Source organism: Doryrhamphus excisus, linkage group LG14, assembly GCF_037039965.1.
Source record: "Doryrhamphus excisus strain RoL-2023G ecotype Guam linkage group LG14, RoL_Dexc_Guam_v1.1, whole genome shotgun sequence".
Classification (NCBI taxonomy): Eukaryota; Metazoa; Chordata; class Actinopteri; order Syngnathiformes; family Syngnathidae; genus Doryrhamphus; species Doryrhamphus excisus.
Window position 1 is genome coordinate 6,337,781 of NC_136370.1, and position 15,649 is coordinate 6,353,429.

Below are 15,649 nucleotides of genomic sequence, written 5' to 3' on the forward strand. Positions count from 1 at the left end.
TAATAATCAAAACTTGATGTAATAAATATGACAGAAACAATCCAGTGGTTACCTTCTTAATGGATAATTGATCTCCACCCAAAGAGACTAATGAATGTGTGTGGTTTGGCTTTGCTCCCTTTGAGTGATAGCCCTCTTTTCCACCAGAAGCCGTCCCAATGGTGGCGGGACACTGGAAGCGGAGGTGCCATCCTCTATAAGCTGTCTAATTGCTCCTCTGACATGACTGACTTGACGGTGTGTGTCCGTGCACTGCCACTGGAGGGTGACCCTTTTAGCCTGCTGTTTATTAGCGTGGTTCCAGGTTATCGCACCAATTAGGGCTTGGGATAACTGTGATCAGGAGATGAGAGAAGCTGGACGGATAAAAATGCATACTATTAGCAATGTTGGGGGAACCAGAAGTCCATTGCAAATGTTTGAAAAAATTCACATCTTGCTAAAAAAAAACCAGACAATTCTAGAAAATTAACATTCTGTAACAAGGTTGGTATGTTTTTAACAATGTTTGTTCACTGCAAGGAAATATGAACTCCCTTGCCAATGCTCAAGAAGTTCAGGTGTGGCTCCTAAATATTCTGGAAAATTCAACATTGCGAAATGAGCTGTGAGTACTTTAAACAATGTTTTTATCCACAAGGAAATGTTCAAAAAATGTTATCGAAAATTAAAGCTTTAGAAATGAGGAGTGGAATGTTTTGTAGCTATGAGGATATGGGAGATACTTTGCAAACACTATAAAAACACCCCCCAAAATGTATATATCTCGAAAATTTGAGATTGTGAAATTAGGTATGTTTGCTGTTAAATTAAAATGTTGCTTTTTTCTAAAAAAAAAAATGCAAAAAATACTTTAAAACAATTCAATGAGGAATGTGCATTTTTAAGGTCTAATGTCTTTCTACATAAAGAAAAGGATGTCCTTTGAAAGTGTTCAAGAAATTTCAAGAAAAAGTCAGAAACGGAGAAATTAGGATAGTGTAATTTTTAACAGTGGGTTATTTAGCAATGGGGAAAGCTTCAGTAGAAATAAGGTTTGTATTTGTACAATGTCTTCCTGTGTTGCAAATGTTTCAGAAATTTTAAGTGTTTTTACTCAATAAAGTTCAAGATCGCCAAAACATGAGGATAGTGTACTTTTAATATTGGGTTATTTAGCTATGAGAAAATGTTCTAGAAAACTCTGAGAGGTGAGTGTATACTTTTTCTAATGTCTTCTGAACTACAGAGAAACAAGACATGAAAACAGGAGGTCCTTTGCAAGCGTGCTACTATAATGATATTCTAGAAAAATTCAAGATCCAAAATGAGGTTTGTGTGTGTGTGTGTGTGTGTGTGTGTACTTCAAGCAACGTGTTTTTTAGCTTTATGGAAAATCTTCTGGACAATTCAAAATCCAGTGGACACTTTAAAAAATGTGTTTTATAGCTAAAGGAAACACGTGGGTCCTGCTGGCAATATTCTTTAACATTCAAGACCGAAAAAATGAAAAAATGAGCTGAATTATGATTTAGTTTTTAAAGTGTAATTTTACAATTAAGAGGAACTTTTTACCCTACATTGTACATGTGACAAATAAAGTACATAAAATTGTGTGTAAGTTTAACAATGTTATTTAGCGCTGAGTTTTTTTAGGCGCCACCCCCATGCCTCAATAGTAATATAATAGATAGAATCAAATGTTATATATTTTACACTGTTTGCTGTGCATTTTATACATGTCTGCATGACACCAAGTTAGCTGCGACTCTGCTTCTTCCTACTCATTTTCGGTCATGTTGAATTGTTAAGCATATTTGAAACAAAATAAACCATTTTAATCAATCCCTTATTATGAGTTAAACTAAAAAAAGTGTGACAAAGTGTCAAGGGTATTTACACACTTGTGTTGGGTTTGTCCAAACAATCATACTTGCATTTTAGCACCATTATGCACACCCTCCGTTTCCACAGGCGCTGATAACATTCTCACAGCAGTTTCGGTGCAGCACTCCGGCCAAACAATACCTTATTGACACGGGCCCTTTTGGACTCACAATAGCCACAAAACATCAGGGTTCCTGTTTTTGTTGACTCTGTTTGAGGCCACCATTGAGGCAAAGCCACTGTGGACACAGGCCATGCATAATGGGAGCTCTGTGTCATACAATACAACAAATCAAGCCTTTAAATGTTTGAGCATGATAAGGCAAAGGGAGGAGGTAGTTGCAAGGGGGGGGGGGGTGTCAACGGCAGGTGAAGTTGAAGAAAATGCGGGGCTTGGGGTGGAATAGTGCTGTCAAGCACCACTAGGGGCCAGTAGTAAGTCACGGAAGGAAGCAGCAGTGATTGTGTCTTTACATACGCGTGTGTGCTGCAAAGCATGAACAAAAGACTCGCTTTGTTGCAGATAATAAAAGAATTCCGAAATAGCTCCTTCACTGCTTTGGAGAGGATCTTGATGATGCCACATAATGTATAGGAACAACTCCAGATTTACATAATCACATGTAATGTACGCCAGCCAACAAACAAAATGATGGGGATGAAGGTTCTCCGCTTTCCTCTCCCCTATGGACTTTATATGTACACTAAAAGTACATTTAGTCTCACAAAAAGACAACATTTGCACATTGTGCGAGAAAATGTACTTCTCGGGTAAATGAGAAGCATAAATTGTAGGTGGAAGCTCCGATTGTGATGATTTACTGCTTTAATTAGGGTGTGTTTTCAGGTGATTCTACACTGACAGCAGTTAAAAATAATTTCTATCATCGTCTTTGAGCATACAAATACGCTGTGTTCCTTTAAGCACAGCTCAGCCTGCTTCTTAAGCATCACTACTTATGGGTGCAGTCGTCCCTTTTGTGTGCTAAAAAGGAGAACCATTTGTTTGTTAACTGGTTAAACCAGTAAGTTAAATTCTTCGGAATGGAGCAAAGTGGTTCCCCGTTGCCATGGTAACCCAATATGTACATTCAAAACAAGGCACCGGCCGCCTCTTCTTCCTCCAGCAATTAAAAGCAGAACAATAACAGTATTCGCCAATGACAGCGGCGTTTGTACAGTAGTTATGCCCTTCGTTAGTTCCACAATGTTTCCTCATGAATTAGTTAAGTCTGTTAATTGCACATTTATTACGCTCAAGGCCATGGAGAGTTGCACTAAATGGCTCAGGAATAAAACACAAATAGGGAACCATGAAAAATAAATTAAGCTTTTTAAGATTAAAGCTTAACTTAGTGTGGCAAAGGTGTTTTTTTAAACCATTATTTTACATATAGTCAGAGTCCAATAAAAAGCACCCAGCTCCAATTTTGTAGTGATTATGCAAAATCATTTTCAGATTTTTTCAAATCAAATCACAAGGTCAAATCCCAGGGAAGGATCAAATTTGATCTACGGCAAAATAGTGGAATATAATTTTTTTTTTAGATATTAAATAGGGAATTATTTTGGTTAGGTTTTTTTTTGAAGAAAGATTAAAAAAAAATCTCTGACCTCCTGTCAACAATTGAATACAATAAATTGTTGATGATATAAAAAGCTAAAAGTGTATTCCTGAAAAATTGTGGATACATTTTCCCAAATTTGTAGAATATTTTGTATTTTTTCACCATATTTCACATACTATTATTTGAATAAATCTATTTAAAAATTGTTTTTTTTGTCTCCAAAATATAATATTTTTATAAAAAAATATTATAATATAATTAATATAATATTAATATAATATATTAATATAATTTTTTTTAGATATTAAATAGGGAATTATTTTGGTTAGGTTTTTTTTTGAAGAAAGATTAAAAAAAAAAATCTCTGACCTCCTGTCAACAATTGAATACAATAAATTGTTGATGATATAAAAAGCTAAAAATGTATTCCTGAAAAATTGTGGATACATTTTCCCAAATTTGTAGAATATTTTGTATTTTTTCACCATATTTCACATACTATTATTTGAATAAATCTATTTAAAAATTGTTTTTTTTGTCTCCAAAATGGTTTCATCCAAAATTGGAGACTAGTTTTTTTCCCTGGTCCCACGAAAATAGAATGTAAGTAAATTGCAGATGACAAGGAAGGATTAAAATCTGTTTTCCAAAAGCCCCAAAGAACATTTTTAGGGTATGGTAGAAAAGCAACCACAATTGGAGATAACATATTTTGTTCTATGAATTTATATATATAAAATAATTGTGTTTTACACCCAAAATAAAGTATACAGATTTGCAAATGCAATTTGACCGAACTTACAGCAATCAATCTTCCAACATTTGCTTCAGTGCCTACTGTGATCCACTTAGTAATGATCATATTATTCTGGGAAAAGAAATTGGGCAAAACTAAAAAGTGATCCGGCAGCGTAATCCCTTTGTGTTTACACTTTATCATCGTCTATTGTGATCTGTGGAGTGTTTCATTATGGAGTGACTTTTGAGTGACACGGGCCCCGGCTGTCACAGCCATGTGCGGAGGGCTCTCATTTTCCAGCAGCCACCACAATAATGAGTGTCGTGGCGCATGTAGACCTGTGCTATTTGTGTTATTGTTGCAGGGGAAGAGGGGTGTCACACGCACACGGGGCACTCTGACGTTTGCTTTGCTATCAGCAGGAGTGCACAAATACAAACACATTTGCCTGAGTTATTGACCTTTATCTCCCCACTTTCCTGACAGCCATCTCCACATATTGACAATACAAACACGTGGAATGACAATAACCTTTCATTCACGGAGCTCTCTCTTCTTGTCTGGCTGCTCGTTCTTTTGCAGTTTGTTTAAATAAAACCAAACACCAGCATCTTTCTTTCCCTCCAAAATCCGGGGGTAATATCATTAGCCTGCTATTCAGACGAGTTAAGCATTCCCACTAGTTTTGACACACTGATATTATAAAAGCGTGGGTGTTGGTGTCCTATTTGTGTTGATTTTGTCATACATCTTGCATGAAGTCAATATGTGTGTCTTTATGATGTTCTGACAGATGTGGTCACTGCAGTAAAACACGCACACATAATAGGGGAGAGATGGAGTGTTCATTTTGTAAATTGTTACTGTTGCAATTAAATATTAACCATGTATACACACAGCATTTGCATTTCTGGTTAAAAGTCAAGCAGGATAAGGAATAATTTTAGTGAATGCAAGCCTGAATCCATAAAGGGAATAATTTACTGCATCTCAATACAGCGTTGAATAACAATGGTCATAAAAACCACTAGTATTCCACTAATGATTCTCCTCCAAGGATTTATTGTGTTTTCCAGCGTCATAAAATACGCTGCATCTGTGCGTCCTCCCCGTCTGCAGGTACACTTCCGAGGCCCGAAATTCAATTCTTAAACATTCTGGACCGGTGTTTGGTGACCATGGTTAATCATGGAGAAACAAAGACATCAAACAATATTTGATAATGAGAAAAATGCCTCCAGGATATTGGGCGGGGGGATGGAAGTGAGTGGTGGAAGTGGTGATGGAGAAAGAGGGGGGGCACAGCGTGAGTAGCTAGGTAGTCTAGACCACAGTGTGTGTGTGTGTGCGCGTGTGTGGCACACACATTAACTATCTATGGCACACTCAGTCACCTCTTATGGAGTTAAAAAGCCATTAAAGCATTGCCTCTTTCTTAAAGTTCATGATGAGATAATTACAATTCAAGATTGGAGAGCCAGCGGTGAGATTAGCTGCTGCACAGCACTGCAACTCAATTATGTTTTGGGGTAAAATGGATTTTTGTGGAAGGGCAAAAAAAAAAATTATCCCAGTGATTCCAAATTTCCAGAAATAAATTAGTAATATTATATATTACCTTTCATACACGTGCATTACATTTATTATATTTAAAACAATACATTTACAACAGTAATTCAGCTTCTTCCTACTCCTTTTCAGACATGCTGAATTTGACAAAGGGTACTCATATTATGACATATGATTCTATACCGTATGATGCACATTATATAGTCGAAAACTGTGGCATGGTAAATATAACAATAATTTTTGTTGTTAAAATTGATATTTGTGGAAAAATCACCCAAAAAAAATCACATAATTACTAACATAATTTATTATATTTCATATAAACTCAGCTTCTCTGTCCTCCTTTTTGAACACACCGGATTGTGAAAAGTGAACCATTTGTAGATAGCATGATGCACATTTAACAGTGTATATTCAAAGTATTCAGGTATTCAATTTAACAATGTAATAATAGAGTAGTAATACTGTAATAAAACAAAATTGCTATGAGCACAATACAGAACAGTGAGGGGCGTGAGCTTCTGCCTGAGGGACAGAAATCCGTTCTCAGCTCTCCTTTTGTGGCAGCGTTATTGTGTTATCTTGATTGACACAGTGCTAACAGTCCGGGCCGAATGGAGGCAGATCCAGAGACACGGGCCAAACGGCAGCATGTGCAGCCGCCTCGGTCATGCAAATCGGGCCCGGCCAGCCCCGTTGACTATGATTAATGAGCTGGGGCTGAAGCCTTTGTTTCCGCACGCTGCCATTTAAGGGTGAAATACAATCCCCCAAAATATTATCAATCCCTTATTAATCCGGTGAATTCGCTCGTGCCGACGTTTTTTTTTTTTGCACGTGCCTCAGGAGCATTGGGCACAATTGCATTTAATTACTTGTCTGCTAATTAGATTCATTAAAAGGATAATAAAATAAATGGAGGATGCTCGGTGGAAAGCTCGAGTGAAACACGTGTCTTGTCTTGCTGTGATGTTAAAATATGGATGTGGGATTTTTGGAGGCAGTCATGCTGTTCGGATGCGCGAATCCGATACCATGCTAATACTACAGGCATTTCCTGACTCTGACTTCCCTCGTGTTTAAACTGTGATTTTTTTTTTTTTAGAGCTGAGATTCCAGACTCCCTGAAGATTCGAGAGCAATTTTGTGGTGCGGTGCAGTGAAGTCATCTCTGGGGGTGAAAAAAAAATTAAACATTATGACAGTAATGCTGACAATGGAGTGAAACCAAATCCGCTCTATGCACGGTAAGCAACGCCACTGGATGTGGAAAGGAGAGACTAATGGGCAAGGCGTGGAAGATCTTACAATATCCTTCAGATGTGTGTGATGAGTAGAGGAAATTACACCGGCAAGCAAATCATCAATCATTATATTCGGCGGGAGATGCTGTCAATTTCTGGAGCGTTTATTCTTCGGCACAGACACTTCCGCGAGGGGAAAATGTAAATATTGTGCAGCTATATAAGCACCATTAGCGGCACCTTGCTTAGCACTACAATGGCAGTGGAAAAGGGATCAGTGTAGCCCCTCTCAGATATCACAGGGAGACATCCTTTGTAAATTCACCTCCCACTGTGAGCAAGCTTCACAGCTGGTTAACAGCACTGTGTGCACCGCTGTGCTGTTTGCAATGCAGCCTCCAAACTCCAGTCCATTTCACACAGCCACATTTTCGTCCTGTCACTGTTCTGCATAAAGGGCCCAGACACAGAATGGAAGGCAAAGGAGAGCAATAACAGAGACAGAACCCTGTCTGTGTGCAATGGTATTCAGTAATGTCCTGTTGTGTTGGAAGCAATTTCCGCTTTCCGACCAGCATCCCGATGAGCCGGGTTCTGTAGTAAAGTCAAAAGTATGATGTGGTTTTCTGGAATCTGTGTTAGCCCATCTTGTTTGCATGGATACAGGCCATCAATTAAATGCTGCGCTGACTGGTAATGAGTGTTACAGACATCAAACAATCAGAGGACATGCTGACGTAGAAACTGAATTCTTGTTGGACAAAAAAATACATTATAATATTATAACAATATACACGTACTACAAGCAGTGCAGCCAACGTATATATATATATATGATGTCTGTTGGTGCATTGCGGTTTGACCTAACATAGATCACTCTTTCGCGTTTTTTCAAAAATTAATGAATTAATAAATGATGGCTACTGACGACTATGGCCTATTATTCCATTCCATTCTCCTGCGCTTATCTAGGTCCGGCTTACAGAGCATTCCACCCATTTCCGACTAAGAACCATGGCCTCTGATTTGGAGGTGTTGAGTCTCATCCAAGAACCAGCTCTACACTGAACCTTCTGGGATTAGCAGCGGGGATGAAAACTGCATTGAACCTCTTGTATCCGAGGTTCCGCCAACAGCCATACCCTTCTCTCCAGCACCCTGGAATAGACTTTCCCAAAGAGGCTGAAAAGCGTGATTCCACCTATAGCTGCAACACATCCTCTAAAAAATCCTTCTTAAAAAGGGGGACCACACTCCGGGCTGCCAATCCAAAAGGTACTGTTACAGAGCTTTGAGGAATTCATTGCGAAACTTTGCCACTGACGACCAATTTGACAACCCCAATACCTCAGCCACTGTGATGGAACTGTCCACGTACATTACCTCTGCTTGCTCTATGGAAGGTATGTATGTCAGCGGGATTGAGAAGGACTTCAAAGTATTCCTTACACCGTCTGACTACATCCTCAGTCGAGGTCAGCAGGTCACACTGTTTACAGTGCGGACTAGGCACTGCTTCCCCTTTCTCAGGCGCCGGATGGATTACCAGAACCTCTTTGAGGTCAACCAAAAGTTGTGCTCAATGGCCACACCAAACTCCTCCCACACCCGAGTTTTTGCCTCGACCGCTGCCAAAGCCACGTGCCACTAGGCCTGACGGTACTGGTCAGGAGTCCCACAAGCCATATGACCATATGATATTATTAGTGAATAGGCCGTGAAATACTACCATATCCTGGTGGAGTGATCCTAAGAGCTATGTTGTCTGAGGGTAACATGCAAAGGCATGACCCTAGGTGACGGGTCACACCTAGAGTGATTCAGAAGACCCATAGAGGAGATACCACACCTCGCCCGGATGTGGGATACCGGGGCCTCATCCTGAAGCCAGGCCCGGGGGAGGGGCTTACAGATCGGACCAAGCCCGAAGAAACCATACAGGATCTCTCCCTGTAGACACACCATTTGCGGTGGAAAGCATACGCGTCCTGTGCATTGCATTTTAGGAGGTGGTCATATCTGGCACGGCCTATTATTAGTCAAAAAATACTTCAAGACAAGACATGTACCTTTTTGGTCACTAGGCATCAGTAATGTCACATTACTATATTACTATTACTATACTATATTACCTTCACAGTGCATGGTGTCTTCTTAATTTATTTCAGAGATGCATACTTATGTTATATTAATGTATCTCACATATACACTTGCAATACAATACACTTACAATATCTATTTATATACTATACATAGGTATATATATATACATGGAGCATACATACACATATATATTACATATATATGTATCTATACATACATACACATATATATTACATATATGTATATATACATACATACACAACACCTCATTACTACACGTCGGCCATGTTATCTCCGTTTGAAACCCTTTATTAACTTCAGAATGAAAAACTGAAGTGACACCTTCCCAACAAAATGCTACCCCTTTGAGAGCCATCATAGTTCACTGACTCCCCAACCCCGTCTGTGATTTTTATCTTTTTATGCCATCACATTACACTGATCCTTTTATACCTATTACACACACGGATCCCCAGAAAAGCCACCCCCCCCACCCCCTTGATCCTCTGATACCTATAGCTGAGGCGCTCCTCCTGCCCCTGACCTCGGCCCCTTTGTAGCAATCAGACCAGACTTCCTCAGAGGCCCTGATCTTATCAGGGCTATATACCAATCCTACTACATAGCTTCCTTTTGTCACCGAGCCCTTTCAGACTCACGGACTGTGCCGATGAACACACGCAGCCCGAGACCTCAGCTCATCTCAAGTCATCATACTACACTGGCCAACAACAATGGGCTTTATTTCCAACACTGCACGGGTCAGATTGAGGCTTTCTGCTCATCAATACATTGTTGAATCACAATGAGAGGAACCTGGGATGGAGTTGTCAAATGCACATTTGGACTCCGTCATCAACATTTCAGTTATGGGAAAATGTGTGGGTTCATGCAAGTGGGAAAAAAACCTACATGATGTTCATTATCTCTGCAAAATAAACACATGTGAATCTGTACTGCACTGAGGACGATTCGATACACTGCCAGCAATACGATACTCTAACGATACATGGAATTTTCTTCACGATGCGATATGATACGACGCGATAATCATTTAATTGAAATCACTGCAATCCGATATGATATGGTGCAATTTGCGATATGAGGCAATTCAACATGATGCGAATAAGCAAAGGGAAAAATTGCATTCTTTTCAAATGACGGACGTTTTGTCGAGCTTTCCGTCGTTCTTTGAGAATCTGTATTGTTTCCAAACATACCATTTCAACATTGCGGGTGGGTTAAATATAGAAACTTCCTCGCTACTGCTTGCGTGCGAACGTCCACGCTGTTTTACTAGTAGTTGTACGTGCCTTATGGCTTCTGTCCGTATTCAATAAAAAATGCGAAATAATGATGGTGCATTCTTTGCACCCGGGGAACAGCATATGGGGTGAAGTTGAACATTAATAAAACGGCACTTGCATCGGATTTTACCAATACTCCATGAAGACGTCAGCTGATTCCCAGGATGTCCCCCAATTCCACGCCGTTGCCTTTTTATACAGAACAGTGATATATGAAAACAAACCTGCTTGCACAGCCTGTATGTAAAGGTGCTAGTGAGCTGCAGCGGCAAGAGTTTAGGAGTGCTAAGAGACTAATTGTCATTAAAATTTAAATGATGCCATTATAACATACTGATCCATTGGGGGACATTTGTCAAATTACATCTTAACTTATAAGTGTTAGGGGACACTATAGCTGCATTAGTCAAAAGTTTTACTGTGTTTGTTTTATCCATGTAAAGGCTTTTTCTTTAACAGGACTGCTTGAAAGCACATCACCGCATTTACATATTAACATCAAGAGCATCGATGTACTTACCTTCCTTTTTTCCCATGTGAAGGTAGAGTTGATGGAGATCATGGTTTAAAAAAGAGACCACTGCAAGGTGAAAGGACACAGCATAATTATGAATTATGATTTAAATACACCATACATTTCATTCACAATACCTTGGATGGTGATACTAATACAAAACATTGTAATGCACTTCAAATGTGACATTGTTCACCATTGAAGAGACAAAACAAACAAGAGACAATGGACTAACCCACATTTGTAGCGATTATTTTAGTTTAAACATTTAAACAAACACACACACACACACACACACACGATGGGCAGCTTCAGAGTGGCGTGGTGTGCCTTTACGCCCCCGTCTCCACCTCCTCGCTTTTAGTCGACTAGCAGCTGACGGAGGCGTTTACTGTCTTTTTAATCTTTTTTATCTTTGGTCTTATGGTAGCTGACCTGTGTTACATTGCAGTCCACATTAACTAATGTTATCATTTCGACTGGATGTATCGCTTACATTTTATGAGGCGTGACTGTGAGCCTCGTTGCCGGGTTCTGCCCCCTTATGTCAATAAGAGCCAATCATACGCCCGTATACTCAATTCACTGCGGATTCGACCAATCAAGGAGCACGTCACGAACGGGTCATCACTTCAACTTCCTAGCGGGAAGCGGAAGAACAAGGAGCTGCATGGAATAACGCCGACTCAATGGTAAACAACCACCTTAACAAGGTATTTAATGTTCTGTAATCGTATGCAATTGTCTTAAACATGCATTAGAGAGCAATCGATTATTTGAACTCGGTGTTTTACTGCACAATTTTAATATAATGTGTCGCGTTTGCCACATTGCAGTACTCAACATAACGACGACAGTCAGCTGTTTTGGCAGGCACCATAACTTCCTTTTTGTATACAGTATATGCAGTAAAAGAAGATGAGACTCTCCCGAGCTGAATACAAAGAGATAGTGAGATGGACAGAGCAACTGAGACCAACACGCCAGTGTATGAAGATGCTCAAGGAAAGATTTTCAAAGTAAGACACCAGAGCTTTATCGTCTTTTATTGTGACAGGACATCTATACAGTATGCATTGCTTGTTAATGCGAATTGCATTGTATTATACTGTTATTGCTTTTTTAGCTATGAATTCCTTTTGGTGTTATACAATGCAGCTCTTCACTATCAATATATGTTTATGGAATAGAATTGCGTCGCCATCATCATTGTTAAATACAGTAAGTATGATGCTTGGTTTTGTGGCCATTAATTCCTCCTTTCAGTAATCATCCTCTCCAAAATGAGCCAGTGTATTTTGCCATGCAGCGCTTGCGCATCCAGAAATCGAAGAGAGAGGTTAATGGTTGTGTTTGCCTTTCTCCTTGACACTGAGGGCCCTTACTTTATTGAACGGAACACGTGTAATCCCCCAAAGGCTACCAGGACACTGCCGCTGATCCCATGGAGGTCACTTACAAAGTCGCATGTATTCAGAGCTTCCCACCTCCATTGTTCCCTAATCACCAATCGAGAGGAAAGTATAGCAAGTCCCCAAAGGGGATGCAGGGAATCTAAACTGAGGCTGGGTTGTCACTGTCAGCATTCTACTACAGAGCATTGGGGCCATACTGTAAAGAATAAAAATTGAGAAATGATGTGCACAAAGCCATAATGTTGCCAAAATAACATCATAATAATTCATATAATACGATACTGACTTTATTCTCATAATATTGTGACTTAATTCCTTTAATTTTGTGACATTTATTCTGGAAATTTTCCAGATTTATTAATGTAAAATGACGTGAAGTATTCATAGCAATGAAGTATTGCTATGAAATTTTTACTTAATTTACGTAAACTTATCAGTTTATTTGTCATAATATTGCAATATTCTAATATTAACTGTATGGCTATTGGAAAAATTATTATGGCAGTAAAGCACTTTCCCGTAATGTGACTTTTACATAACATTTTTATTCTTGTAATAATTGAACTTCTTGTAATTAATGACTTTATTCTCTAAATAATCATATTTATTTCTTGTACTATTCTGACTTTCATTCATTTATCCTCACGAGAGTTGCAGGGGTGCTGGAGCCTATCCCAGCTGTCTTCTGGTGAGAGGCGGGGTACACCCTGGACTGGTGGCCAGCCAATCACAGGGCACATATAGACAAACAACCATTCACACTCACATTCATACCTATGGACAATTTGGAGTCACCAATTAACCTAGCATGTTTTTGGAATGTGGGAGGAAACCGGAGTACCCGGAGAAGACAGAGGGTGGAATTGAACTCGGGTCTCCTAGCTGTGAGGCCTGTGTGCTAACCACTAGCACGCCGTGCAGTCCACTATTCTGACTTATTTTTTTATAGTTTTTTATAGTTTTATTATTATAGTTTTTTTATAGTTAGTTTTTATAGTTTTCTTGTTAACTGACATGATTTTCCTCATATGTACCGATTTTATTATTGTACAATTCGGACATTATTCTCGTAATATTTTGATTTTTGTTTTTTTTTAATTGCCCAAATATTCTAACTTTATTCTTGTAATAATCAGACAATATTTTAACATATATTTCTTTACTTTGTTCTCATAAACCCAGTAAGATTTTTTGTACTGATTTTATTCATGGAAAATATTACTACGGTAATTCATAAAATAAAATCAGCATCCTGCAAGCTTCGGTTTGGTACGTCACATGTATTTTGAACCCCCTGCATGTTTTTGGTTCTCTTGACCAAATGTACTTTGATGCCATTTTCCCCTAAAAAAAAAAAAGAAAGTGGTACTGGTAAGTGTAATAATTAAAGCAAAACACGGGGAGCATTTTCCTTCCAATAATTCTGCACAATCTCAGCCTCCCTCCCTGAGGTGCTGGCTCTTCTGTTTAGTCTTGCCGGCTATTGTTATTATTGCGTTCAGCATAACCAATCTTGGTGAGGCCGGTGCTCTTTACAATCCCCGAGTCTCCTCACTGGGCCTGACAGGCAGGCGCGGCAGCAGTGTTTTCACAGCCTGCGAAATTATTCTGCTTGTCCAATCAGCTGAGCTGGACTCTGGAGGGTTAGTGATTGGACTGGCAGGAAATCAGGCTCTTAAGACATAACATATCGACTAGGCCATCCATCATCTCTTAGCATGCGCTCGGGCACGCCAGTCAGCCACCCTCCCTCATTCTCCATACCCCCTCAAGTCCCTCCGGACTGTGTGGGAGCCCTGCCACTGCGTAAATATTGGCCGGGGTGGCCATGGCTGGAGCATTGGTTTGCTTTGGACCTTTACTGACAGAGCGAAGAGCGTACTTTTGTCAGAATTTCATTATTAATACTTTAAAATTGCAGTACGTGAGATTTGCATGAACCACAATGTGGTATAAATATAACAAGGTTACTGTATTGTAACAGTGCAGCATCTGTTAAAATAATAGGACAGATGATGTGAAATAAACTTTTATAATCCTAAATTTGTTTTATTGGCAATGTTTTTATTTGAGTATTGGTATTGACCCAAAATTTGGCTGCATCCCAAAGATATAAAGGCATTTTATTGTGCAGTATGTTATACTGTAATTCAGACATCTTGGTGAATGAAGGCCAAGTCACTCCTGGTAAAACTTTTATTGACTTGCTGACAGCAAATCATATTGGGGTATTATCATTTTATTACAGTGAAACCTCCAAGGTTCATTTGTTCTCCGCTTTGTATGCCTGTGGAAACAGTTTTTCTCAAAGGGAAGCTGTAATATCTACACCAGGGGTGGCCAAACTTTTTCCACAGAGGGCCACATAGTGACAAATGAAAGGATGCAAAGGCATCTTTGATATTTTGTAAACCAATACACGTAAATATGCTAAGAAGTTATATATATTTAAATATACACACTCTTAAGCAAAATCGTAAGATCAGTTGAAAAATTGTATATATTGTATTTACATTTTGCACTGTTGGATCTTAATGGGGAGCTAATATGGTTGTTCCACTTTTCCGACCTATATGTAGTTAGAATGTTGTATTCTCTTATTAAATGATGGCAGCATTTCAGATAATGAGATTTGAGCCCAGCAAGAAGTTTGGGATGGCTCAAAACACTTTCAAAAGGCATGGTAAAAATGCCCCTTTGTGATGTCATAGAGGAGTGGACCTCCTTATTTGGGTGTGGCTGTAAGCCAGATAAACCCTCATGCCGCTCTGCTTCCCCCAACCTTTGCTCCCCTGTTTATAAAACAAGCTCAGGCAGAAGTTATTGTATTTGGTGATTCTCAGCAAGAGAAGAATATTTTCATTTGTCAACGGCATTTCACACGGGTGTGTTTTTGTGTGTGAAATATACGCAAAACTGCTGCTGTAGCCAACTGCTGTGCGTCCACACGGTGCCCTCACATGCAATTTCAGAGCTCCATCGCACCAATGGTGCCTCTGACAAAGTGTGTCCGACAATGAGCGCTATCCTTCGGGCAGGCGGGGTTTCTACACGTACGGCTTCTCCTGAGCTCCAATGCACCATCGGTGCTACGTTACCACTCGTTACAAAAGTATTTTGCAAGGCTATTTGTTTACTTTTTTTACCTTTATTGAATGAGGGACCTGAATCACAGAGGTTTGTTATAAAAGCCAAACAACATTGTTTGTCATAAAAAAGTAGGTCACAGACTGGAACTCGTTTGTGGGCCAAATGTGCTGGACAGTTGTGTTGCACAATAGCAAGCAATGAATAATACATTGGGCCATTTTATAATCATTGCCT

General features: G+C 39.4%; 1 protein-coding gene across 3 annotated transcripts in view; it reads left to right on the plus strand.

The window, feature by feature from the left end:
* Positions 1 to 11,443: 11,443 nt before the first annotated feature.
* The window catches only part of cdin1 (CDAN1 interacting nuclease 1), an 82,587-nt gene continuing 78,381 nt past the window's right edge, over positions 11,444 to 15,649 (plus strand). For 2 of the 3 annotated variants that reach the window (XM_058091414.2, XM_058091417.2), the window contains exons 1-2: positions 11,464 to 11,623; positions 11,811 to 11,929. In XM_058091414.2, the coding sequence (XP_057947397.2) occupies positions 11,829 to 11,929 (101 nt within the window). In that variant the 5' untranslated portion in view covers positions 11,464 to 11,623; positions 11,811 to 11,828. Of the gene's footprint in view, positions 11,624 to 11,810; positions 11,930 to 15,649 lie in introns of all 3 variants that reach the window. The other variant, XM_078796077.1, reaches the window with a different exon arrangement.